This window comes from Asterias amurensis, chromosome 15, assembly GCF_032118995.1.
Source record: "Asterias amurensis chromosome 15, ASM3211899v1".
NCBI classification, from domain to species: domain Eukaryota; kingdom Metazoa; phylum Echinodermata; class Asteroidea; order Forcipulatida; family Asteriidae; genus Asterias; species Asterias amurensis.
In genome coordinates this window covers 17,818,384-17,842,259 of record NC_092662.1, presented here as the reverse complement: position 1 = coordinate 17,842,259, position 23,876 = coordinate 17,818,384, and the positions used below count along the sequence as shown (strand labels likewise).

The 23,876-nt window shown below is 38.2% G+C and overlaps 3 protein-coding genes across 4 annotated transcripts in view; all 3 read right to left on the bottom strand.

Moving 5' to 3' along the window:
- Positions 1-23,876, bottom strand: part of LOC139948215 (ATP-binding cassette sub-family A member 2-like) — a 113,878-nt gene that overhangs the window by 60,024 nt on the left and 29,978 nt on the right. The window lies entirely within an intron of this gene.
- LOC139948517 (mitochondrial adenyl nucleotide antiporter SLC25A24-B-like) lies at positions 51-10,479 on the bottom strand. Of its 2 annotated transcripts, XM_071946688.1 has the most exons (10): positions 10,159-10,479; positions 8,984-9,198; positions 8,174-8,239; positions 4,488-4,599; positions 3,696-3,854; positions 3,362-3,514; positions 2,913-3,020; positions 2,294-2,461; positions 1,095-1,242; positions 51-836 (listed from the first exon to the last, which is right to left on the bottom strand). In XM_071946688.1, exons 1-10 carry the CDS (start codon positions 10,348-10,350, stop codon positions 667-669), a joined length of 1,491 nt encoding a protein of 496 aa, XP_071802789.1. In that variant the 5' UTR covers positions 10,351-10,479; the 3' UTR covers positions 51-666. The 2 variants fall into 2 exon arrangements, with proteins under 2 accessions (XP_071802789.1, XP_071802790.1); XM_071946689.1 differs by lacking the exon at positions 8,174-8,239.
- Positions 10,829-21,703, bottom strand: LOC139948202 (uncharacterized). Its single transcript, XM_071946274.1, has 10 exons — positions 21,230-21,703; positions 19,980-20,913; positions 19,426-19,501; positions 18,776-18,937; positions 17,748-18,532; positions 17,168-17,363; positions 16,514-16,700; positions 16,158-16,255; positions 15,832-16,034; positions 10,829-15,619 (listed from the first exon to the last, which is right to left on the bottom strand). Exons 1-10 carry the CDS (start codon positions 21,593-21,595, stop codon positions 15,396-15,398), a joined length of 3,231 nt encoding a protein of 1,076 aa, XP_071802375.1. The 5' UTR covers positions 21,596-21,703; the 3' UTR covers positions 10,829-15,395.

Below are 23,876 nucleotides of genomic sequence, written 5' to 3'. Positions count from 1 at the left end.
AGGGCACCTGTTGTACACACATCGCCAATGATGGTTACATGCTGCGTCTACTTTTACAGTAATTTCATGCACAAACCTTTGACAGATCATAAGTTTAAAAGAGCTCTTGCAAACAATGTCCATGCCCATCAATGCACCATCTCGGAGGCAAATCAAAGCGCTCTTCATCACCTGTGCAGATTTCAATTCTTGTATGTTGTCTTCTGACCCAATTCAATCTATTGTCATCGTCTCAATCACCTCGGTAGTGCCATTTTGAAAGTCATTGTGTTATACAGTGCAGTGTTATTACACTCAGGTTGACTCCGCAAATAAGGTGAAGATCTGACAAATGTTTTGTCAACAATTCAAATTAATCTCATCAAATTGAAACAGGAAGAAGAAAATAGTCTGGTGCTTGCTCATCAGAATGCATAACTGTTATTGCATATAGCAGGGTACGTGACAAACATGGTGGCGACACATTATTCATTTCAGTTCAGTTTATTCAACAAATAAAATAATTTAAAAACAGAACCATTTTGCCCCCAAATCAGCGCGGTGCAAAATGAGATTAATCCAGAACACATTGTCTTCCCTCCCAATCAGTCGCAGCTATGACCAATCTAGGAGTACCAAAATATACAGCAAGAAATATAGACGAGAGACTGTACAATGATATCGTGGTTACATTCTTACGCCCAGGACTTGTCGAACATTCTCGTACACCACATAGCCGATGCTGACTGCAGGCGCGACCTTCATGAAGTTTGGCGCGATGCCCCGGTACAAACCTCGCACGCCCTCTTGTGTGTAAATGGCACGGAACAATCCTATCATTGAACTCTCTTTTGAAGCTGCATAGAAAAGGACAAGAAAAGAGACGCATTTGTTAGGATTCCAAAAAGGCAAGCTTGTGTTATATTGTTCACCCTGTCTAAAACATACAGAAGAGAATTGGCACTAAGAGGCAGAGAATTACCAATAATTTTGTAAATTATCGCAAGATTACTACGAAAGCATTAATTTTCTTGATTGTCGTCTGCCACCTAGCATTCCACAGTCTGCCACTGGTTGTGACATCACATTTTGAGGAATTCAGAAGTCATACTTACTTTGTGCTTGCAACCTTGTCCTAACCAAGGCCAATGGATAGCTCGCTAATTGTCCACAGGTACTTGAGAATGTGCCACAGGCCAGCAGTACTAACGTGGGTGGGGCACCAGACTGGTGGTGGTTCTTTAACCATCGATTTTTCACCGTCTGTTAGGAACAAAATTCAAACTACGAGAGTGATTTCAGCTCAATGGAGTGTTTGTTTATTTGTTTGTATATTTCAATATTTTTTTTAAAGCACAAGAAACAATGATTACAAGTAAACAAATAAAGCTATATTTATAATAAATTAAGTACAAATGGGGTTGCATTCAGAGGAGGTAAAACCATTTCGTAGTGGAGCACTAAACCTGCTGATAAATGCGTCACTGACTTAAAAACATAACAAATGAAAAATGGAGTTAACTTTACAGTTACCCAAAATAAAGCAATGTTTATGAAGCAAGTTAATGTTAATGAAAAATACAGAAGTAAACTTCAGAAACTGTACAATTTTTTTTAAAGACCTGGTGTATTACTATGGAAGAAGAGTTTCCTTGGTATTAAACAAGCTTAATCCCCTAATATTAGAAAATTTAAATATTTACGATAAATACAAAAATCTTGTTGCAGTAACTGCTTCTAAAATATAGGATTTGAACTGTCTCTAGCTACCGGGCAATTTCAGAGCTCTAGTTGGTAAATGGTAAGACACTGCTCTAGAATTGCAAAGGTTGTGGGTTTGAATCCCACCCGAGTTATATGCCTGTGATTTTTCTCAGAACTCGGGAAAGTACTGAATATACAGTCAGTGCTGACACACTTAACTAATACTTAATTGCATTTATAAAAAGCTTTAACACCGTTTCAATGTGATGTACAGTCAAATAATAAGGGAATAAAAAAACATTAGCAGAAGTACCGATAGCAATTTGATTACAAATACACAACAGTAAAACAAAAAGAGAAGCAAATGCAGAGTAAAAATTTAATAAAGCACATAAATATGCGTCACTTGGAGTCAAAGGAAATTCACCTCAACTCCGATAAAGAGCAAGACTATTGAATATAAGAGCAACATCTCCTCTTTGTACGCAAAACGCACACATAACATTTTGGTGTAATGGTAAAACCAAAATTAATACACAAATCTTATTATTAAGAATTGAGTCAAAGTTGAGGGTTTCTAGATTGAATGACAGATTGAATATACACTCACCTCATACACAGCTAAATCAATGCCAGCGTATGGTATGATGCCTAGTGCATTGGGTATATATCCTTTGTAGAAACACCGTAGGCCTTCAGTCCTGTATACTTTCATTGCACAGTCTAAGATGCCCTTGTACTGACCAGTCTTCCTTATTGCTAACCTTGTCTTCAGTACCTACAAGCACAAAACATAATCACCATTATTTATTAGATATACATATTTACAAGCTAGGTAGACCTTCAAAGGTGGGGCGATGGAAGAGTAAAACAGTCAGTGACTGACTTTACAGGATGATGCTGCACCTGAGTTAAGACTCTCAAGAACATACCAATTTGCCAATTGTTTAAGACTTTAGTATAATGATGATGCTAAGAAGATCCAAATCTACGGGAAAATGCACAAAAGTTTGCAAGACTAGAAAAATTCCTACTTTTAAAACATGTTCCTGAAGGGCAGGAATCAGTCAGACATTTTGGCTGGTGATCCATTCCTGCTTAGCAAAATTGAACTGCGCTTGCCTTAGCAAACTTTGTTGCTTAGCAGTTTGATGAAAATTGGCCGAGATATCTTGCTAAATGTTTCCTTAGCAGGAATTCAGACTATAGTCTTCAGTACCAACACATACCTCCATTGGATAGATGATAGATTGTGATATGACCCCAGCCATTGAACCAGCCGCAAATCGGTGATGAATCTTCAACTCTTTCCCTTCGATCCTTAGAAGTTTCTTGATCTAAATCAACAAAACAATTGTTTCAGTGAACGATTTCAATAGTATAGCAAAGCAAAATCCCAGATAAAGTGTATCAGTTGCTACTCAAATATCAGCAGCTACAATGCTATACACTCTCGGGTTGTTTCAGGCGCTTAAAAAAAGGTTACAAAACAAAAATAAGCATGATGGTAGATACATGTAAGTATTAGGTTGTCATTTCTTTATCATCTTCTCTGCACAGGCATCTTCAGCCCCTAGGGTCAAAGTCACTTTTAAGGGTTCCTTGCTTTCAATACAAGACAAATAAAATAACAATAATCATTCTTATTGGAATATAATCAATACAATGGAGCACTCACATGTTCATATGCGTAGAACTTGAGTGCTGTTTCTGGAGCAATCTTCAAGACATTAATACCATTCCCCCTCCACATTGATAAGATACCTCCCTCTCTGTACATGTGCTGAAAACCTGAGATTATTCCAAGATTGTTCTTTTTCGATCCAATCACCTGTTGGTAGAAATCAGTAAAAATGTGCATCTTAACTAAAAGAAAAAATGTAAATAAATTGAAAATATATATATTTTTTTTTTTAGCCTTTGAGCCTTTTAACATCAGGTCACTAACTATTTTTGTTAAATAAATTGAAATATTTATAAGAAACTTTGTCTTTTTAGTGGGATTGACAGACCTGGAATATAACTTTCAGTCTGTCCAGGGGTGCAGTGACTGTCCTAGATACAGCTCCTGCTGCACCTCCAGCGAGTAGAATACGCCACCATCTCCCAGTCTGCTTCTCATCTTCAGTAAACTCATCAGGAACAGACAATGTCTCACCGATGTCTATAAACTAAAATATATTAAAAGCAGACCAATATTACAAAAACCCATGCACTGTTAGTCTTCTAGTTAGAAATCATCAATCATCACAGAAATAAATGGTGTTTAAATAGTTAATAGTGTACATTTTTAAATAAATAATTATGATTTACATTGCGCTCTCTCCAGGACCAGCCTGTTTGAGGGTGCATACCAGTAAAAAATACCATAAGAAAAATACACAGAAAAAAAGTTAAAGAAAAAGTCATTCATTAAGGACACTGAATTATCAAATCAGGCAAAGATGATTTTATGAACCATAATACAACACATTGAAAGGGATACATTGTGAGGTGGTACCAGACCATAGCAGAAGCACAACAAGACTCTTCTCTTTACAACAAGTGTAATGGATTCTCTAAGGCCGTGTCTGAAACAGCGACCTCGGCTACGGCTAGATCATTGCGTCTTCCAGTGTTGAAGAATAGGCAGAGACGCGAGATCTAGCCGCAGCTGTAAGTCAAAGTCGTTCGTTTCGGACACGGCCTAAGCGTGAATTTCATAACACACTGAGCCAACATCTTCACATCTCACTCAAAGGGGGTGAGTAATTCAAGAAGTGTAAAAGAAATCAAAATGAAAAATGATAAGAGTGTCTTCTTACTGATGCATGTTTCCAGTAAGTATAAATGTCTCTAAGATCTGAGCTAGGATGTAACAAAAGGTAATTCCTCCATTCATTCCAGTCTACTTTAAGTGAACCATCTTTATCCATACTGAAAAGAAAACGGAAAAACAACAACAAATCAATCACAAGTTTTAAAGGTTGGGCCATCATAGTTTGGTAAATACTCAAAAAATAATAACCGTAAAAACTTACTTGGTTAGTAGGACTTCAGCTGTACTGTAATGATGATTGATGAGAAAGGATTCCCATCAAAGTACCATTACATAGCTTGGATAATTTTTCACACAAAAACACTCGAGTCTGAGCACTGGTTCAAGCATGAACTGATTACTGTCGTATTTCATCACAATTTAAAAGTACATTCATAAATTGTTAATTAAGAAATTACACTAGTTTCCCTGCCAGATGTACGTAGGATCCCAAGGAAGCTATTTAAAAAGACCTTCCCAACTGGTGTGCCTCTGGAACACACAGAGTCTTCGGCCAAAAGAAACAAAATCACACCTGTTAATTGTCCCAGTGGTTTTTATCTCAAAGAGAGAAGTATATGGGTCTATTAATTTTATTTGGGTTTTTATAAAGAAAGGAACGAGCAAGACGAACTATTTGCTGGCTTTTTAGAAGAACTTCGAACTCTAAAATATTAGTAAATCAAATCAAATTGTTTGAAAGAATGGTGCTAGGTACCTCAACGATTTAGTCTTTTAGGGGCAGAAATAAACAAGGGAGTGCTGCTTTTAAAAAAGGATAAAGGCGAGTACGATCAACTGGTGTGGTTTTTAACTTGGCCTTATGCATAAGGGCAGAAACACCACTTTTCAGCCCATTGGGTAGGCCCTACTACCTGTAGCATTTGTGTGTGCAATGTGTGTTGTACAATGTACATGTTTTGGTGCAGTCATCACATAATACAAGGATACCATTTAAATACCCATGTTACTGTACAGTCAGCAGAGTGTGACAGCAGAACAAAGAAACACAATGGGAACAAATGCCTGTCCCATGATTGGAAGTCCCCATGTATGTCACATACCATGTAGTTGTACACTACTGTACTGGTCCTTTCTGTTTGGTTCTAGATTCCTACAATTGCTGAACTGAACAGCACAATGATTGAAGCGGAATTCAAGTATCCATGGTAAAGGCAAACATGGGTGACTGCCCCCCCCCCCATTTTATTGTAATGCTAAACTCTTTTCGTGTGCTTAATATTCAATAATGTATAAAGAATAACAAGCCTGACTTGTAGCAACTCAGTATGGGGATTTTCTAGGAGTCGTCCCTGTGAAAGTTCATTCCAGGAAAGCAGTTTGTTTTGTATTTGGGAAATTCCCAAATTTGCTTCAGTTGAAAACAAAGTACTTTCAAAATACATTGTGTATTTTTACATTAAAAAGTCACATCCCCTTTAATACAGTGATCCCTCTCATAAACCCTGGCTATGTGGCAGTACAGGTTAAATGGCTTCTGACTGGCACCCCGATAAAAGATATTGATAAAACAGGGTGACCACCAACATATGGCTAGATAGCTCAGTTGGAAGAGTGTTACATTAAATTCAGAATCTTATTGTAAAATTGCATTTGTTGTCTTGCTCCAGGGAATTGAATTTCCAGCGTGTAAGCTCCACACAGCTGGAATTCCAAAATTTCTAGGAAGGTGTTAATTTGTAATTTTAGATCTATGTACAAGTCTCACTGGCTAGTTAGGAAGGAAATAAGGCAGGCTGTCACTTGTCACCAACACACAAGCTGAATGAAACACAGAGAAGGGGAAGTCCGCACAAATCCCTACGGATGAGCAACAAACAACTTTCACTTTCAAAATTTTTCACTTTTTAAAATGTCAAACTTCCTCTTTACTCCACAACCAACAACTAGGACTACCTTTGTGTACAAGAAATGCCTTTCAGAAATTCTTAGTATGTCCTTTATGATGACACCATGGAGGAAGGAATGACACTGAACTATCTCTTCAGGTTGCAAATAAGGAATGCATCTCATAATATCAAAGAGATATAATTACACTCTGAGACTTTGGAGGAGCACTCAGGAGGCAATCAGAGACTTGAGACGAGGCTGGTAGCAGGATGGAAGGCGCTGACAAATGTGCACCATCTGTAAAAATACAGCATCCCACAGCCAACTGTACATGCGGGTGTTTAGCGTTAATGACGACTATGTCATATGTTCATGTAATACTCCATAATGAAAGATGACTCGAATACTCCAAGAGCTCATCAACATTCTTCATTATTATTATTATAATAATCTGGTAAAGAAATCATGGATGTCTTGTAAGTGAACTTAATCACTGTCGCTCACAAGCCTGAGGAAACAAGGAAGTTGAAGCTACAGTGGTATAAAGTGCACTTATGAGACGTCCTTTGTATCATTACCAAAAATACATTTTAATAGTAATAATACATTGTAATAAGCACTGGGGAAATAGGCATAATTGTTAGATCTGTTGGTTTGCAGAAGGCGGCGCTTTTTGGAACAGCAAAGATCCTGAGAAAAACCCTTGAGATCTGAGGTTATAGGATGTAGCCTGACTCAAGGAGTTACCAGCAGTAATGAAAATATGATCTTTCTTTTGTTTGCTGTGATAAAATGAGATAAAACCCTACTTTTGCTACCCATCCTGGCAAATTAAGGGCAAGAGTTCAAACAGATACAGTGCAGCAGATTATGCAGCCTTTATCAAAGCTCCTGATACATGAATAAAGTCTACGCTAAATGAAGATCCAGGCAGTTAATTTTAGTGTGTACTACATACAATAGTCAATGATGGGTTTGTTACATGCTCCCTGACACTAACAATAGTGTCATTCAATTGTGTTCTCCTGACATAATTTCAACTCAATGAATTGCCCTGGCTCATGACCTGAACAGGAATTAAAAGTTAATTTAAGTTTACGCAGCCTGCAAACTGACAAGATTGCAACGCTCACAGAAAAAGTGTGACCAGTAATTATTGAAATATTGCCAAAGCAAGGTGACAATATTGGCAACAATAAAAACAAGAATAGCCTAATTGAGTAGATACCTGTACAAGCAGAAACTTCTTAATAGATTTGAAGGCAATGTGCCCATTTAAAAATCTGCATAAAGATTTGGGCAGACTATGTCTTTATGAAGGAGTGTGCACCCAAAACACTGTAGGCCTCTACTTCTACAGTCTACCAACAACGGAAAAGTTGCAAAAAGCAATACAGTGCAAACAAACAAAACAGTGCAAAGAAACAAACAATACCAACTTAGGATGTCAACTAGCCACATGCTGTATGCAAAAAAAAAAAAAAAACAACATACATTGAACTACAGAACGAAAACTTATTACTATTCTAACAACAAAATATATTAGGGCGGCAACAACAAAGTTAGCAACAAAAGGTTATTTAAATTAATGACATGCAAGCGTTTAAATGCTTTGTTATCAGGAATAGAGCAAAACAATAAAATCAACAAAATCATAAACATAAACCAACTAAAGATGCAAATTAATACATAACGTGCAAGCTTATCATGCTCCCAACTATCGCTGAACCAGGGAGAGGGCTGTGGTGGGGGGGGGGGGGGTGCCTGATGAACAAGGTATAACAATTTTCTTTTGGTATTAAACAAACAAACGAAACGCAAAATCTTGAAACTCCCACTTACTAGCATACACACTCCACATCGTCCTCCAAATGGGTTGGTACGGCACACCCTTTACAGCCCTTTAATCTGAAATGGTTGATTTCATGGCGGGTTTTCTTTTAAAAAAAACATTGGGCTTAAACAAAAAAAGAGCTGACAATTTTGTTTGTATGTAAAAAGTGGCGGCGCCAGACAATTTTGGGAACTAGTGTGGGGCAAGGAAGAAATTTGATGGGGAGACAAACTGATTGCCAAATGGGATAAAAAAGAAATCATAATTATATCAAAGCATGGAGAGCATTTTGGCAAAATGTTGAGGGGGGGGGGGGCAGAAGTAAAGCGCCGCCACTGTATGTAAATATTACTGTCCATACTTTGTGCTGTATGGTACAAACCTCTGTTTGCACATGTTGAGCACATTATGTATGCATTTTTGATGGTTGAATGCGAGACAACTGTTGTCAACTTCAGCAGAGAACAAAATGAACTTTTGTACTTGCTGACCGAAAATTCTGATCTATGGCCAGGGCATGCCTGTGAAACAGAATGTTTAAAGAAAAGACTCCAGCGAGAATGATGAGATAATGGGGAAGCCAACCGAACCCGAAGCTTAACAGCTGAAAGCAGGGTGGGCAGGGCATGTGAAATTAAAGGGGTGTAACTGCCATTAAAAAGTGAATGAGTGTTTTATTAAATTTGTTTTTCAAAATCTCACACTGCAATGAGAAGAAGAACATAAAGAGTGAACTTTGAACTACTACAATTTTCCAATAACTATGTTAGCCAGGAGGGAGATTGGGGTCAGTCTACCCTACTACCTCAGTACTTTACCTCTTCATCAGCTTGTCAGCTTCTTCTTCACTGACGGAAACTCCTAGTTTTCTTAACGATGCCAAGATTTCATGGACGTCTAGGTGACCATCTTGGTTGTGGTCAATGTGCTTGAATACTAATTTCAGTTGTTTCTCGTGCTCCGTCACGTACTGCACGAACTCCACAAAATCCAAATGACCATCTTTGTTCTGGTCACTCTTGGACATAAATTTCTGCAGAGCGGAAAGAAAAAAAAGGAAACAAATGTATTCAAAATGTTTCATCTGAAAGCTTTACACAGGGATCAAAATTCACAAACACAATAGACCGAAAACTCATGAAAAGACAAATCCAGCATTTTTGGTTTGTTTTTTGTTAAAATGTGAGATACTTTTGTTCCCAAATCTTGAATAAAGATTTTTCTAAAAAGTGACAAAAATGTGCCCAAGTCCAAGAGTCCCCAAGACTTCTGAAAAGTTTGATATTAACTCCCAATATTTTCAAGTGCTCTTTTCATGACATATGTGACTTGTGAATTGACTTGGTTGGGCAAAAATGACTTGAGACTTGACTTGTTTTGAGAAAAAATTACTTCTTGATACTGTGACCATGGAGGACTGAGTGTGATAGATTACAATTGAGTTTGATCATCGTATTCGTAACCCTCCATCCTCCCAGAACAGTCGCAGGCTATACGGTGATTATCGCAACTAGGACAATTTACTACAACTAGTTGTCAGGTTGCAATAACATAACCCTCCTCCCGTCAGGAGCCATCTGGCATTGTCTGAGGAGGGTTACGTTATCGCAACAGAACTACATTCAATATTCATAAACATATGCCGGTGAGGGGGGGGGGGCTTAGGCCAAACGCAAACATAAAGATAAAGTACTGTTTTTACTGTCTCTAGTACAGCTAGGAGTAGTAGTTGTAAATTCGGTGATGGTGGTCATGAACAATTATGAATATTTATTAGGCCTACATTTTATTTTAGATTGAACCATAGAGTATCTCTGTCCTTACTCTATGATTGAACGAAGTACCATTTGAAAATTTCTGCCAAGCCATGTGATTTTGTACAGACGACCAGGCAAACAAATACATCAAAATATGCCACAGACTTCATTAAAACCGAACCGTAATAAAGTATCCTTTTTAATTAAAACAAAATGAATGAATGACCAGGAATCACCTGAGCATGACCGGGTACAACATGAACTCCAAGTCGCTCAAAACCTTCCTGCAAATCGTCTACATCAATTCGCCCATCGCCATTCACGTCCAGCTGATCGAACAACTTGGAATAGTGAGCTTCATCCTCGGCAGAAAGATGCGGGTGGCTTGAAGACAACCCAGAAGTAGGCTTTACATCTTCCCCAGGCATCGTTCAAAGTAAATGTTTGTGTCACACTGTCATATTATGTGCAGAATTTCTGGAAAATAAGGAGTTTTGTAGCAAATAAATATCGTTCTCGTTTGCCGGCTCGTTGTCGTCCTCGAAGTGTGTGTGATGTGTGCGCAGCGCGATGATACAATGACCTCTTTGGGTCACCGCGCATTCGCACTTTCAACAAAGGGAAAAAAGGGTGTGACCATAAAATAGCGTAAAGTCCCGCCCACTTCATTAGCATATTTTAATATTCAATAGCTTTCAACCCTTCTTTGTGTACTTTTCGCTTTGTCTTGTAATTCTTTTTTAATTAAAACTTGAGCATAATCACAAATAAAAGGCTATAAAGTACGATTTATCTGTTTATGTCATAACATGCTGCAAACCGGTAATACAAAACGTAACTGCCAAATCAGTGCATTTTTCGTTGTCATATTAATTGTATAGATACAATTTTATTCTTAGGTTTTTTTTGACAAAATGATTGACAGTAAATTATTGGTGCCTAAAGTGTCAGGCTACCTTAGTTTTAACTGTCACTAAAATCATGTTCAAATATAACAACAATTAAGGTACAGACAATTGATGTAAAATAAAAATGAAGAAAACAGAACTAAAAATGACTTTACCATAAAAATTATTGTTTTAATCATAATTCAGCCAACACACATGGCATATTTCATTAGTTTCACGATCTAAATAAATGTAGTAATATACATTGTACAGGAATACTTTAATACACTCATAATAATGGGCGAAAAGTGTAACAACTGAAGTTTTAAAAATAACAATAATAACCAAAGCAAAATAAATTGTTCAAACAAATAAAAATATACATACAATAAATACAAGGAATTTAATTGTGACAAAACCAACACATTTATTTCCATAATGAGAAAATGTCCTTTTTGCCACATTTTTTATAGTATTAGGGTTTCTAAACTTAATATTGAAGGTACTTTCCAGGAGTATTTATCACTGATTGTGCCATGTACATAACCCCAGCCTTAGGAATATCCCACATTTTAATAAACCTTGAATCATTGGAAAAGAATCTTTCATAACTATTAAGTTGAGTAACAAGGTGTAGCAAATTTAATACCATCAAAGTAAATGTGAACACCAGACATTTAAATTATGGCATTTAGAAAGGATTTGCCCTAGATTGTTGAACACCATACTTTTATGGTGTTGATTTTAAGAACCACAGCCCACTGTACCATTTATGCTTCTAAAAATCCTGTGATTAAATAATGTATTGTGGTTTATATTGATACTTACATAATAAGTACAAAGGCACAAGTCTCAGACCAATTGCAACAAATAGTGTATTTACAAAAGATATGTATTATTTATTTACGTTGTAAACACACAGCTAGGAATGATACAAAACAATAAAAACTTGTTGGGTCATTTGTGAGGTGTCTCGACAACACCAAGCAAGTACAAAGTGAGTGCACTTTGCTGAGCCAAAATTAGCAGGGAACCAGTCACAAATAACACATAACAAGGTACTTTGACTGGTAACCAATCGTTTCTGCAATTTTTCTACCGTCTTATTCCTCTTATTTTATGCGGAAATTGACTTTTACACTTTGAACAAATCACGGTCTGTGCATAAGTTTTGAATGTGACCAAGTGACTTGATGAGGTTCCGCAAGGTTCCATGATTGGTCTTTATGATTTGTATGATTCATTACTCTACTAACACACTGCTTATTGCTTAAATCTTCTATCAATCTGTGTTTAGAGTTACACAGTAAGTTAAACTCTAACAACTTTCAACAATTACATAGTCTGAATAGTATCATAATTTATATATAATTCTTATTCTACAATTACTGGACCACTTAGGAACCCTCATAATTAAATGATTTCATAAAACTATTAACATCAATAACATCTGAATACTTTTAAATTATTACATCATGATTTTCTTACACTTAAAATTGAATCATGATTAATTGAATACTTAACTTACTTCGGACGGAAGTGACAAAAAAATCTTAAAATTTGATATAAATAAGATTTGAACTCCAGTTTACGTCTATCCCATCATTGCACTGTGTAGTTGGACGGGGTTATAAATAATTGTAGACTGTTCTTTTTCATAAATTAATATCAAGAAAATGTGGCAATCTTTTTTAGGCATTTCTGTAAATTTGTTACTTTAAACTGTTTCATAGGTCCTATTATATCTAGGTACATGGTTTTGGGGAGTTATCAGAGAACAATTTCAGACAAGCATTTCACAGTTGAAATGTGTGAATAATTCTGGCATAGAATAATTTCTTTTTGTAAGAAATAGTGGCTTGAAATTGGCCCTCGCTGTAAATACAAAACCAATTGATCTACAATAATAAATACAATTAAGTCCAAGTGCTCATAAACACTTTTGCTGAGGAGAAATGGGTTACTAGTTCACATGGGTTGCTTAGTTGTACACAAATTTTCTGCTTATCGGATTAGGTAAAGAAATGGTGTCCATTATAATTAAATCAAGCATGCAAAGTTAAAACATACTTTTCAAGGTGTGTTTCTAATTAAGCTTTAAAGTGTAACTGAACACAGGTCACTGAACTTTGGTATTATCAATCAATTGAAAGCTCTCATGAATATTTATAAGTACAGGAAGACACAACAGCGCATATAACTGAATAATGAATATTAACTAACACATGCCATTTTGCCTTGTCAAATCTTATAAATATTCATTATAAAAATAAGCTTGGAATGCCGATCATGATTATTATAATAACGTTTCATTGGCTTAAAATTAGGCCACGTAAAAATATAAAATGGTGTGTGTCATTACTCCAGCTTAAAGAGTCTCTTGTGATTTGTTTGTTTTACCCTTGACACATTTCATATTGGGTTGGGGGGGGGAGATATTTAACCCATGTATCATTATTATTAACTCAGTAAGTTGCCCCAGTTAAAAGAGAGGAAATCATAAACAAACTATTTTTAAAAATTGTAAAAATGGCGCTGACAAACTCATCTTTTAGTTTAGCCTCAAACCAGATAAGCCGAATTAGCAATTGAAGTCACTAACAGATTGGACTTCTGCCCTCGTCTGCTGATAAAAGCCTCTTCTATCTCAGCGGCTAACAACAGTAGGTTCAAATGATTACCATGGGCCCATGTAAGTGACCACTACATATTGAGTCATTGTGTCGCTGACGGGACATGGTAATAGTCAGAAATAGGGTCATATCTCTGAATAAGAGTACGTTAACTAGTAATGGCAAAGGTATAATACATACAATCTGTACAAGACCTTATTACCTCAGAAACTCTGAAACTAACTCAGCGGTAGTAGCATAACAGCAGGACAAGTTTGTAACCTAAACAGTAGAGTAGATACAATCACACAGTGTTATGCAAACTAATGCATATCTCAAAACTTACACAGCGTCTTTCTTGGCAGGCTAGTGCTATTCCGTATCATATTATTAAATTTTCTAACAACTTCCCCCCCCCCCCACAAAAAAAAAATTAAAAAACTTAAAAAAACAATCACTAAAAAAATTGTAAAAAAATCAAGCATTTTACACAAATAAATAGCAACGGTAATTAAGTGTATAAAAGAACTAAAACAGAGAATGGTGAGCTCTGACTGCCATTTGCTTATTTGACATTGCTGTTCGTAAAATAGTTTTCCATAATGTTAGGCCACATGAGCTGAACTTCATGTACATACTATGAAATCAATGCATGGTCATGAATCATATAAACTTAAATGTTCTACCTGAGTGTTTCGAAACACAACTATCTATTTTATAAAAAAAATTGATTTACAAAATGATACATTTTTATCAATATCTGTCAATTAACAGAGAAATATTCAAGTTATGTCAGCCTCTATATTATGTAATATATGATATTAAATCTGAAGTTATTAATATTAACGAATCTCAAAGCTTTGTACATGAATGCGTGAAGCAATACGATCTACAAAAACTATCAAACTTAAATCAGTTTAAAGATAGGATTACCTGATTATAATAATAGTTTGAATATTATACTTTTTTTCTCCAATAATAATATTCGTATTTAAAAAATAAGTACAAATCTCTATCGATAGAAAAGTTCTGTAAAAGCACAGCAAGGCAAAGCTAATGGAATGTCAGCGCAGTGAACTATGAAAAATAAAACTATTTAGTAGGCACAAATACTTCCGTTTCGTATGGAATACTGCAGCAGTTAGCAAGGCACACAATGATTTGACTGCATACAAATATTTGGTTGACTAAGTCTTGGCCCTCCTCCATTTAAAGTGTAATTTGCAGCCAGCAACTTTTTATCAATTTGGCCAATTGATTGGTGAAAGACGATTCCAGTAATGAATTTACAAGATTTATTCGATGATTTTAATTTAAACAAATGCTGATTGATAATTGATAATCTACCCTTTTATGATTTCAATACTCAATGCTGTTTTTACAAAAACATATCAAAACATACATCATTCAATTACAAAAGCAATATTTATAAGATTTCAACGAATGGGAGTTATGTACAAGGTTTAAAAATAATTCGACTACTTATGCAAAAAAGAGGCACAAATCATTTCTACAAAAATCTTGAAAGTGGTTGTTTGAATACCATTCACCCACTGCCACCATATTAGACCATGTTCCCTGTAACCAATAGCAATGATGAGTCCTGATTCTCAAGGTATCAAAAGGGGATCAGACTATTTATCAATACACCCCTAGCCTCGTTATGAATTGATTTGGAGGCAAGTAAAACAAGATGGCTGCTCTCTGATAAAACTCTATTGCAAAACTTAAACAGCACAATCCTTAAACCTGTTTTCCACAGTTTATACTGCCCTAATCGAAAGGTCATGACCTGAAAGGTCAAAATGATTGTGACCTTTACCCTCACCTGTTACTCCACATGCTCTGGGTAAGACTTGTTTTACAGATGTGTATTTTCATTGAATTGTACAAAACAGATCCAAGCAGATCTTTTATTTTCCCATACCTTTCCACGAGTCTTCTTGCTTGAAAGTAGATGTCAAAGTTGAAAGGTCACACATCCACTCCATATGATCTATCCGTCCATGTGCCACGTGAAGTGATCGGTACCAGCCTCAAGGTCAGCTTGTTATTATCCATCATCATGTCATATATGTCATCTAGAGGCCGGTTCCGGACATCTACTCCGTTGATTTCAAGAATCTCATCACCCACTGCCAGGAGACCTGCCAGGATCTTTGCTGGGTGGCCATCGCCCAACCGGGTAACAAAGACACCTATATAGGTGAATAGAGTAGGGAGTAAGCTTAGTAGGGAGATGAGAGTATGGATTGAAACAAATTGTTAACTATTGAATTTGAATTTTCTTCATCTTCCTAAAAGATGTAGAAATGCAGTTCCAAAATTTGGACACAAATCATAAAAGGATTCCAACACACTCTTTTAATAAAGTTATTTTACAAAAAAACAGAACTTTGAGAATACTTACCAGAGCCAAAGTTTGAAGTTCCACGAGCGATGTAGAAACCAAACGGTCCACTCGGTGGTTTGACAAGCTCAACAACTTGAGACCCATCAGAGTTCAGATGGAGTAGTTTGCCGACTTTCCTCATGTGACTCGGTGACGTGACATCGGTATCTTCAGATGACCGCTGGAGTCGTATCGGCAGACCACTCAGACTAGCAGAGCGCCTACAAGTATGAACACAAGTTGTACTTTCAAAATTATCATTCTCCCTCAGACAAACAGAAACTTGGAACTTAAGCAACGATTAAATTGAAATTAAAAGTAATTTATTTTATACTATTTCTTACCTTTTATTTAATTTTCCAGGTTTAGTGGAATCGTCTTGCTTTTTCTCCTTTTTGCTGAAAAGCCCAGTGAGGGACCTTAACGATGGAGAGCGTTTGAGCTAAAAGTGAAAAATGAGAGCGACGAAAGGTTCAAGATTATTCGGGGGCTTTTGCATTAAAACAAAATATGCAGGCTCAAGAATTGTTCTAACTTTGAAACGATAGACCAGTATGCTGAGGATGAAAGTGACTCTCAACGCCCTTTAGGAATCAGAGGGAGTGAGGGGGGCAGGTTTGTGGAAGGACAAAGACTGAGATCAAAAACATCAACCTTGAAATAAATAAAATAATACAACAAATTGAAAACGTAAAGTTACCTTTGGCTGCTCCTCATCGGTGTTTTCATTCCCGGCGGTGTTGATGCGATCTAGACTAAGTGCTCTCCTCATGGAGCTTAGCTTCTTCTTGGTTGCCTTACCGATACTCTGCATCTTGTCTGAGATGGAGACACGAGACGAGATGGAGGTACGAGACCCGCTCAACTCTGCATAATCCCCTAGGTTGCTATTAAGGAAAGCATCAAGATTCAATTGTAAGAGATAGTTAATAGAGAATAATTATCCCTTTATTGTTCCTGAAAGTTCTGGATCGAGCTGCACAATGAAAATGAACAAAACCTTTTTTAGCAAAAGACAATTATTGCGGCATCATGAGTTTGACTGAGGTCAAGCAAAGCACTGTCTGACCTGCTGCCTGCAATGGCATTCATAACCATGAAGTTGCTATGGTAATTGGTGTATACAAACAGGGTACCAGACTATATGTCTGCGAATGATGCGAAAATCTAGCCATAGCCATAGCTGTAGCCACCTATTCGGGCATGGCTTATCATTGATCGACAGTTTTTTGCTACCGTGTATACAAACAAGGTACCAGTCTATCTTGGTTATCGCTTAGATTTTATAAAGTTAATAAAAAGTCTGAAGCATTTTTTAAAAAGCTCTTGCAGAGGAGTTCTGTACAACACATACCTCTTGAATGGTGTGTCATTATTGGCCTTGTAACCCATCTGTGATATACTGTCATCAAACTCGCTAGCTATGCACGGATTTCTAGTACTGGGTCTGTCCGAGTTGGAGCGTTGTCTTGACCTGGGCCTGTGAGCTGCACCTGATGGTGGTCTCTTACTCGACTTGTCAACCTTGGCATAAATCGGCTCGTCATTTTCTGTGATTCAAACAGAGAAGAAAAAAAAATTAAGTTCTACCACAGGAAGCACAACCATTTACTTAATATTAATAATAATAAATACTTGTAATGTGCACATTTCCACCCTGCTGGGTGTTCAAGGCGCAGTAAAACCAAAAAAGAAAAAAAGAAAAAAAAACAGACACAACAAATTAATCCTTGAAACCTGTGACATAAGATACCTTTTGAGAAGAGATTTGAATTATGTGGTACAAAGACAAGATCTAAGATTAAGTGGTAGAGAGTTCCAGAAGCGTGGCGCAGCTAAAGAAAAAGACCTGTCTCCACAGGAGTTTCGAGACTTGCACAGCTTTATGAAATTGGATCCAACTTTGATTAGAAATTTTCTCTGGACAAACGTACCTTTTGTATTGTTGATAACTTCCTGTCTTTGTGTAGTGCCATTTACTCCCCTCTTCTCATCTTTTGTATCATTGATAACTTCCTGTCTTTGTGTAGTGCCGTTTACTCCCCTCTTCTCATGTTTTCTTGTTTGGCGTTTCTTCTCAACTTTTGCAGAGAGTCCATCGATAGAGTCCTCCCAATCAGAGCTCTTGTATTGATTGACAGCATTCCTAGATGACGTAGTGATCTGATTCCTGTTGATGTCATGTCGATCTGGGATCTCGATCTCCTCATATGGATTGTCGACGTCAACCACAACCCTTGAATGATGATCCGGTATGGTGGCATATGGATCCTCCATGTCTGAGAAGCTATTACGTTTCTTACTCTTGTCTGGTTTTGCGTAAATATAACCATCCTCTGAGTTTCTCGTACTGGCAGAACCACTCTCAGGTGGAGATACTTTAGTCCTTGACTGTGATCTTGACTGAGGTCTCTTTTTCTCTTCTCTCGGTGAGTCACTGTCTTCAAAATGCACCGAGCGAGCTGGTGAAGCCGGCCTAGGGCCACGACTGGAGGGTCTTCTGTCAGTTTGGTCTGACCTTGTTAGCGAAGATGACCTGGGTTTTCGTGGCTGCTTCTCTGGTCTGTAGTTGTGAGATGGTTGTGACCACGCCCCAATCTGACTGTCTGGAAATATTTCATGCTTCACTTCCTCTGTCTCTAAGGATTCCACTGAACTGGAACGTTTGGGTCGAGCTCCTTGTTCTATCCACATACCCGACCTGTCCATTGGCGACCTGCTGTTTTGGAAGTAAAATTGATTGAAAATACAAAATCACAATTTCCAAAAACACTAGTTGTTTTAAGTTGTAACTTTATTGGTGTAGCACCCAACAACACCATAAGAATATAAGACACAAGGTTGAGATTGTTAACTTGAAAAAGGGCACCAGACCATTAACAATCTCAGTCTCATTCTGGTACTGCTAGGACAATGTGGAAATCCATGATGATGGAGATATGACACAGGTCTGGTATCTTACCTGTCATCCGCTGTGCGTACTGGTTGGATACTATGATCGGCTTTCAGGGGTCCACTCACAGACTTGTTCATGTGTCTACTCGAAGGACCCGGAGCGTCACGCTTTTTCTGTATTGCACGAAGCGTGTCTCGTGTTGATGGCATGCCTTTGTGACCGTCACTTCTGCAAGAGAATCAATGTGTATTGTTAGTAAATTGAATGGGAAACTTTTAATGGCAGCAGACTGCCTTGTTCTCAGACAATCTGGTCATGCTCAGATTATATACAAGCAAATCCTGTACAACCAAATAAACCTCATCAGGGAGTGTTTTTATTGTATTAAGGGACTATAGCGGTAAGTTCATTCATCCACGAGCTTGATTTGTCTCAAGATAAAAGTGCAGTGGTTGTGCCAGAAGAAGAAAAGCATCAAAACGTCTTACAGATGCACTTAGAAAGACTGGCTATATACAGTGAGTAGCCAGAGTAGATGTTACTCAATTGGGCTACAACCATACCAGGGATGCATTTGTAAGACAGGCTATACTAAATCAGTAGTCAGAGACGATGCTACATGTACTCAACTGGGCTACAACCATACCTGGGATGCATTTGTAAGACAGGCTATACTTAGCCAGTGTTGATATTACCCAAATGGGTTACAACCATACCTGGGATGTGTTTGTGTACTGTAGCCATTCACTCTGCCAACTCCCGAGTCAGTATCACTGTCTGCAGTGTGGTAGCCTACAAATCAAAAATAATAACAAGAGTCTTATTACAACAAACACATCTACCAATAAGGTATCTTCAGGCACTTTAACAAACAGAAACATTTTAGACTTCTTCTGTGTTTAGACTAATGGGACTATGTGGCACCTTCCAAAGGTTTACAAGGTGATGTGGTGCATTCAGCAGCCACTGCCAGAAACACCAGGGTAAACCCCTTCTCAGAGCAATAACTGTAACTGTGTTTTTATGTGCAGTACACAACACATTGGACCTACATGTACAGCTTTACGTCCCATCCAAAAGATGAAGCTGTTGGTGTATTCTGAGCAAATATTCAACCTTTTTATCAATTCATTGGGTGTTAACAGTTTGATTTTTTTTTTTTACTTTATCTATTTCTAGATTATAAGCAATGTTTGTAAGGTGTATTTTTAAAATAACTGTTACAAGTACCAAAGTGAGTTTGGATAACTTTATGGGCCACAATGTTCACCTCTATGATAGCTGTTGGTCATCTTATCCGATTCTTGATACACAGGACCACTGGCATGCCTTCTTAGTTTATATCCCGGTGATGGACCCCTCGAATGAACGACGTCGTAATCATTATCCTCTGACCTGCTGGAATTGCCTTCATACGTCTGAACATAGTTCCTATCAGATCCACTCTGGGGTCCCTGTCTGCTGCTAAGGTTCTCTACACTTCTATGATGCCCATTAACCTGAAGATTCTCTGCACTTGCGTATTTTCTGCTGCTGGATTTACTTCTCGGCCTATCTGTAGGGGAGAGAGAGCTATCTGTGCTGATGTTCCCCTGACTTGACCGGCGCATGCCAGATAAATTCGGTGAACGCAGCAGTTCACCCATTTTGTTTTTGTTTTTCTGAAGTCGCTCTAGGATTGTTTGTGTTTTTGCCTCTTTGCGCTGTTCCATTTCACTCCTCGGGGTGGTTGGTGGCGTGGGTTTGCGAGTCGTTTCGCCATCAGAAAGACTCTGGCGACTGCGATTAAGGAGGAGATTCGCAGCTCGACGTAAACTACTCCGCGTCCTTGACCCACGGCGTGGTTCCTGAGGGGGTTTGGGAAGCATACGAGGACTAAGGTCCGGTTCAAAATCCACTGCTCCATTACTTATGGGTACCATTGATATTCCCTGGTACTCTGATGACTGATGGTAATGTTCACCGCTTGGAGACATTGCTACCTGGCGTTCTTCACTTTGTTGGGAAGAAGGGCCCCAACTCATCCGCAACTGCTGATAAAATTGCGAAGCTAGCTGAGGCTGTGCTTGATCGTGTCTAACGATTCCGTTTGGGACATAGTTCTGTTGTGGGGCATTCACCGGTTTATTGCTTACACTTGCAACATGGCTTGGCTGGATGTGCAAACCATGGTTCCCATTTCCCGAGTATGATTGGTGTTCAACCTGTGTTGAGAAGGAAAAAGGCAATTAAATTGACAAAACTCCACTTTTACAATCAATCACACATTAATCCCTCTACACTGTCCGACTAGAGTACTGTCCACTATGTGAAACAATTTCTGCATCATGCCACCACTTTTTCATGTGTTATGAAATAAATTAATTAGGCCTACTAAACATTTAATTTACCACAAATAAAATCCTTTCACTTCACTTGTCACCGACTTTTTATAATCCATTCTGAATCTGATGATCTGATAATAAGAGACTGTATACAAACGAAGTATAAAAAAAAGTTAACAAAATTGTTGTTGTTTACCATTTCTTGTGAACTCTGTCTGAAATTAACAGCCTGTTGATCATGTTGATAAAACTGCTCAACTTCGTTACTTCTTTCAGCAAAATGTCTGATTCTTTGAGGGTCAGCGTCATTTCCTATACCGTTTACTCGTACAGAAACTGCACCGGGTTGAACGTGAACTCCAGTGACCGACCTGGCCGGGTTGATGCCGTACTCTGCTGCCGGACTAACTGAGTTTGGAACGGCAGACGAATCGTCATCGAAAAGATCTTTTCTCATCGATAACACCAGATCTTCAACACTCATTCCTCCATTATCACCAGTCTGTCCGACCGATGAACTTCCCTGAAAACTTGTCCCCGTTCTATACTGCAAGAATTCCATACTGTGGCTGACGTTCTGTGTATTTACACAGAAGTATTCCAGAGTCCAAATTCTATTTTCAAAACATTGTGTCAATCATTTTTCGCAATTCGGTTAAAATGGCGTCCTTTGTTGCTACTCTACAGTCGATGTGTCACTTCTAACGAATGAGGGCGCTATCACATTATTACCGCTGGGGAAGGGGAAAGGGGGAGGGGTGTGTTGGGGGGGGGTGGATGGTGTCCCAGGGAAATCGGTCCGCCGGGCTGTGGGCTTTCAGAAGTAGGTTAACGTATTACAGTTCGCCGTATGAGGCGACGGAATCTCCGGGGTGGGGGAGGGGGGGGGGGGGTGTGGGCAAGGACCAAAAGCAACCACCGATTAGAGCAATACTTAGAAAAAACACGAGTCTTTCATCAGTCCGATGCATTCTTCTGAAATTAAAGCGACCGAGTACGGTCAGGTTTTGTTCGAATTTTATTCAGGTATTATGCCTATTTAAGTATTATTCAGCTATTATTCAGGTTGTATTCAGATTTATTCAGGTTTCAGCTTTTATTCAGGTTTATTTGGGTATTATTCAGGTATTATTCAGGTTTATCCGGGTATTATTCATGTTGTGTTCAGATTGTATTCAAGGTTTGTTCAGGTTTTTGCCGGATGCTTATTTCTATCAGGCGGCAACATTTTGGGAAGTCCTCGTCCTCGTTTTAAATCATGGTATAACTTGATCGCGTTCTTCAAGGCGGCTAAGTCGACCAAGCTTACAGCTAGTGAGATATTAGTTTCTAGAATAGTAGTAAACACAGCTCACTAGAGGCCCTAAACAAAATGCCTGTAAATGATGTACCTGGTTGACCTCATTATGTACCCACCAGCCCGTCCACTCCGTTCCTCATCAACATCTCCTCGCCATCAGTACAAACTAAATCTTTCAGTTCAAGGACTTTCTCCATGAGTGCTGCCCCCAACTTTGGAACTCTCTTCCCGCCCAGCTACATCCGCTTTCAACAGAGCATATAATAGGCCTAACATGCACTCCAAAACTCAGCTCAAATCTCATTATTTTGTTTTCTATTGCCTGTTGTTCAGTTTTATCCTTTTGTTTGCTTAGTACTGTTTGTTAATGTGTTGCTCTTTACCTTTCTTCCTGTAAAGTGCATGCATTTCTTTCAGTTAATGTGTAAAAGAAATAATATGATAATAATATTATCCTTATCTAGCAGCTATAATAAGAGCTGATATTGCGAAGGACGCGGCTACAACGTGTTCTAGAAGCAGCCATGCAAGGGCGCCTCTGCGCCTCTGTCTGGCTGCCAGCCACATCAACCCATTATGACCACGGAGCACAGCCAAGATCGATAGTGTTTGATTTTTCCCGAGGGAGGAAAACCGGATGGTCTGGAAAACCCTCGTGGCACAGCAGGGAACAAAAGAACAACTCAATATGGCCCTGGCCGGGAATCAAACAGGGGTCACCTTGGTGAGAGGCGAGCGCTTTACTCACAAACCAACAACTGAAGTTAGGGTCAGTCACTAGGTATTACAAAACTTTTGCATGACCGCCATGCGGTTGATGAAACGTGCAGTCGTGACCATTCGCGAGTCATGTGCTGGTAAAACGCGCGTATATACAGGTGCACTTTTCCATTATTTAAAAAGTGGCGGTAAAACAAGTAATGTGCCAGCCCATAGGACGATATCGATATTGTATCTTCGGGGTAATGTCTTTTAATCATTATGAGATAAAACATTATTTGCATCTACCGGCTTAGAGGTTATTCCATTCGATGTAGGCCTACTAAAAAAATGTGACACCCGTTTCTTGTGACATGGGGATGTATTATTTTATACCCTAATAAGAGACTTGGTAACAGAACCTGTATAGGCCCCCTCTGATGATATTGTTTTCAAATACCAGGTCTCAGAGGTTGAGGTTAGTATATTATTTTGATGTACTTACCTCCAGGACCGTTTCTTGACATGGGGATGGTTAGACAAAATAAATTTGAAAAAAAACACAAAAAAACCTTTTTATTATGCATGAGAGTTTTTTCTTTTCTTCAATTAGGGGCTTACAGGTCTCAGAGGTTAGTGTACCTGGTTGATTTCACAAAGGTAGTCCTAACTTAGGACTAGTCCTAGGCAATGCTTAGAGATAGGACTGGTCCTTAGTTAGGACCAGTAACTCATCCTAACTTAGGACTGGTTCTATCTCTTAGCATTGCCTAGGACTGGTCCTAAGTTAGGACTACCTTTGTGAAATGCCTGTTCTCAATCATGTTCGTCAATAGATGGCGCT

Bases quoted from the DNA above. Each gene is read 5' to 3' on its own strand.
- LOC139948517 (XM_071946688.1), bottom strand. From the start codon at position 10,350: ATGCCTGGGGAAGATGTAAAGCCTACTTCTGGGTTGTCTTCAAGCCAC. The intron at 9,199-10,158 runs GTGATTCCTGGT...TCCGCTCTGCAG, and splicing joins TTGTACCCGGTCATGCTCAG to AAATTTATGTCCAAGAGTGA. The intron at 1,243-2,293 runs GTGAGTGTATAT...TGTTCCTAACAG, and splicing joins TTGATTTAGCTGTGTATGAG to ACGGTGAAAAATCGATGGTT.
- LOC139948202 (XM_071946274.1), bottom strand. From the start codon at position 21,595: ATGGAATTCTTGCAGTATAGAACGGGGACAAGTTTTCAGGGAAGTTCA. The intron at 16,701-17,167 runs GTATGTGTTGTA...TTTCCTTAATAG, and splicing joins AATGACACACCATTCAAGAG to CAACCTAGGGGATTATGCAG. The intron at 16,035-16,157 runs GTAAGAAATAGT...TCATACTTGTAG, and splicing joins CCTGGAAAATTAAATAAAAG to GCGCTCTGCTAGTCTGAGTG.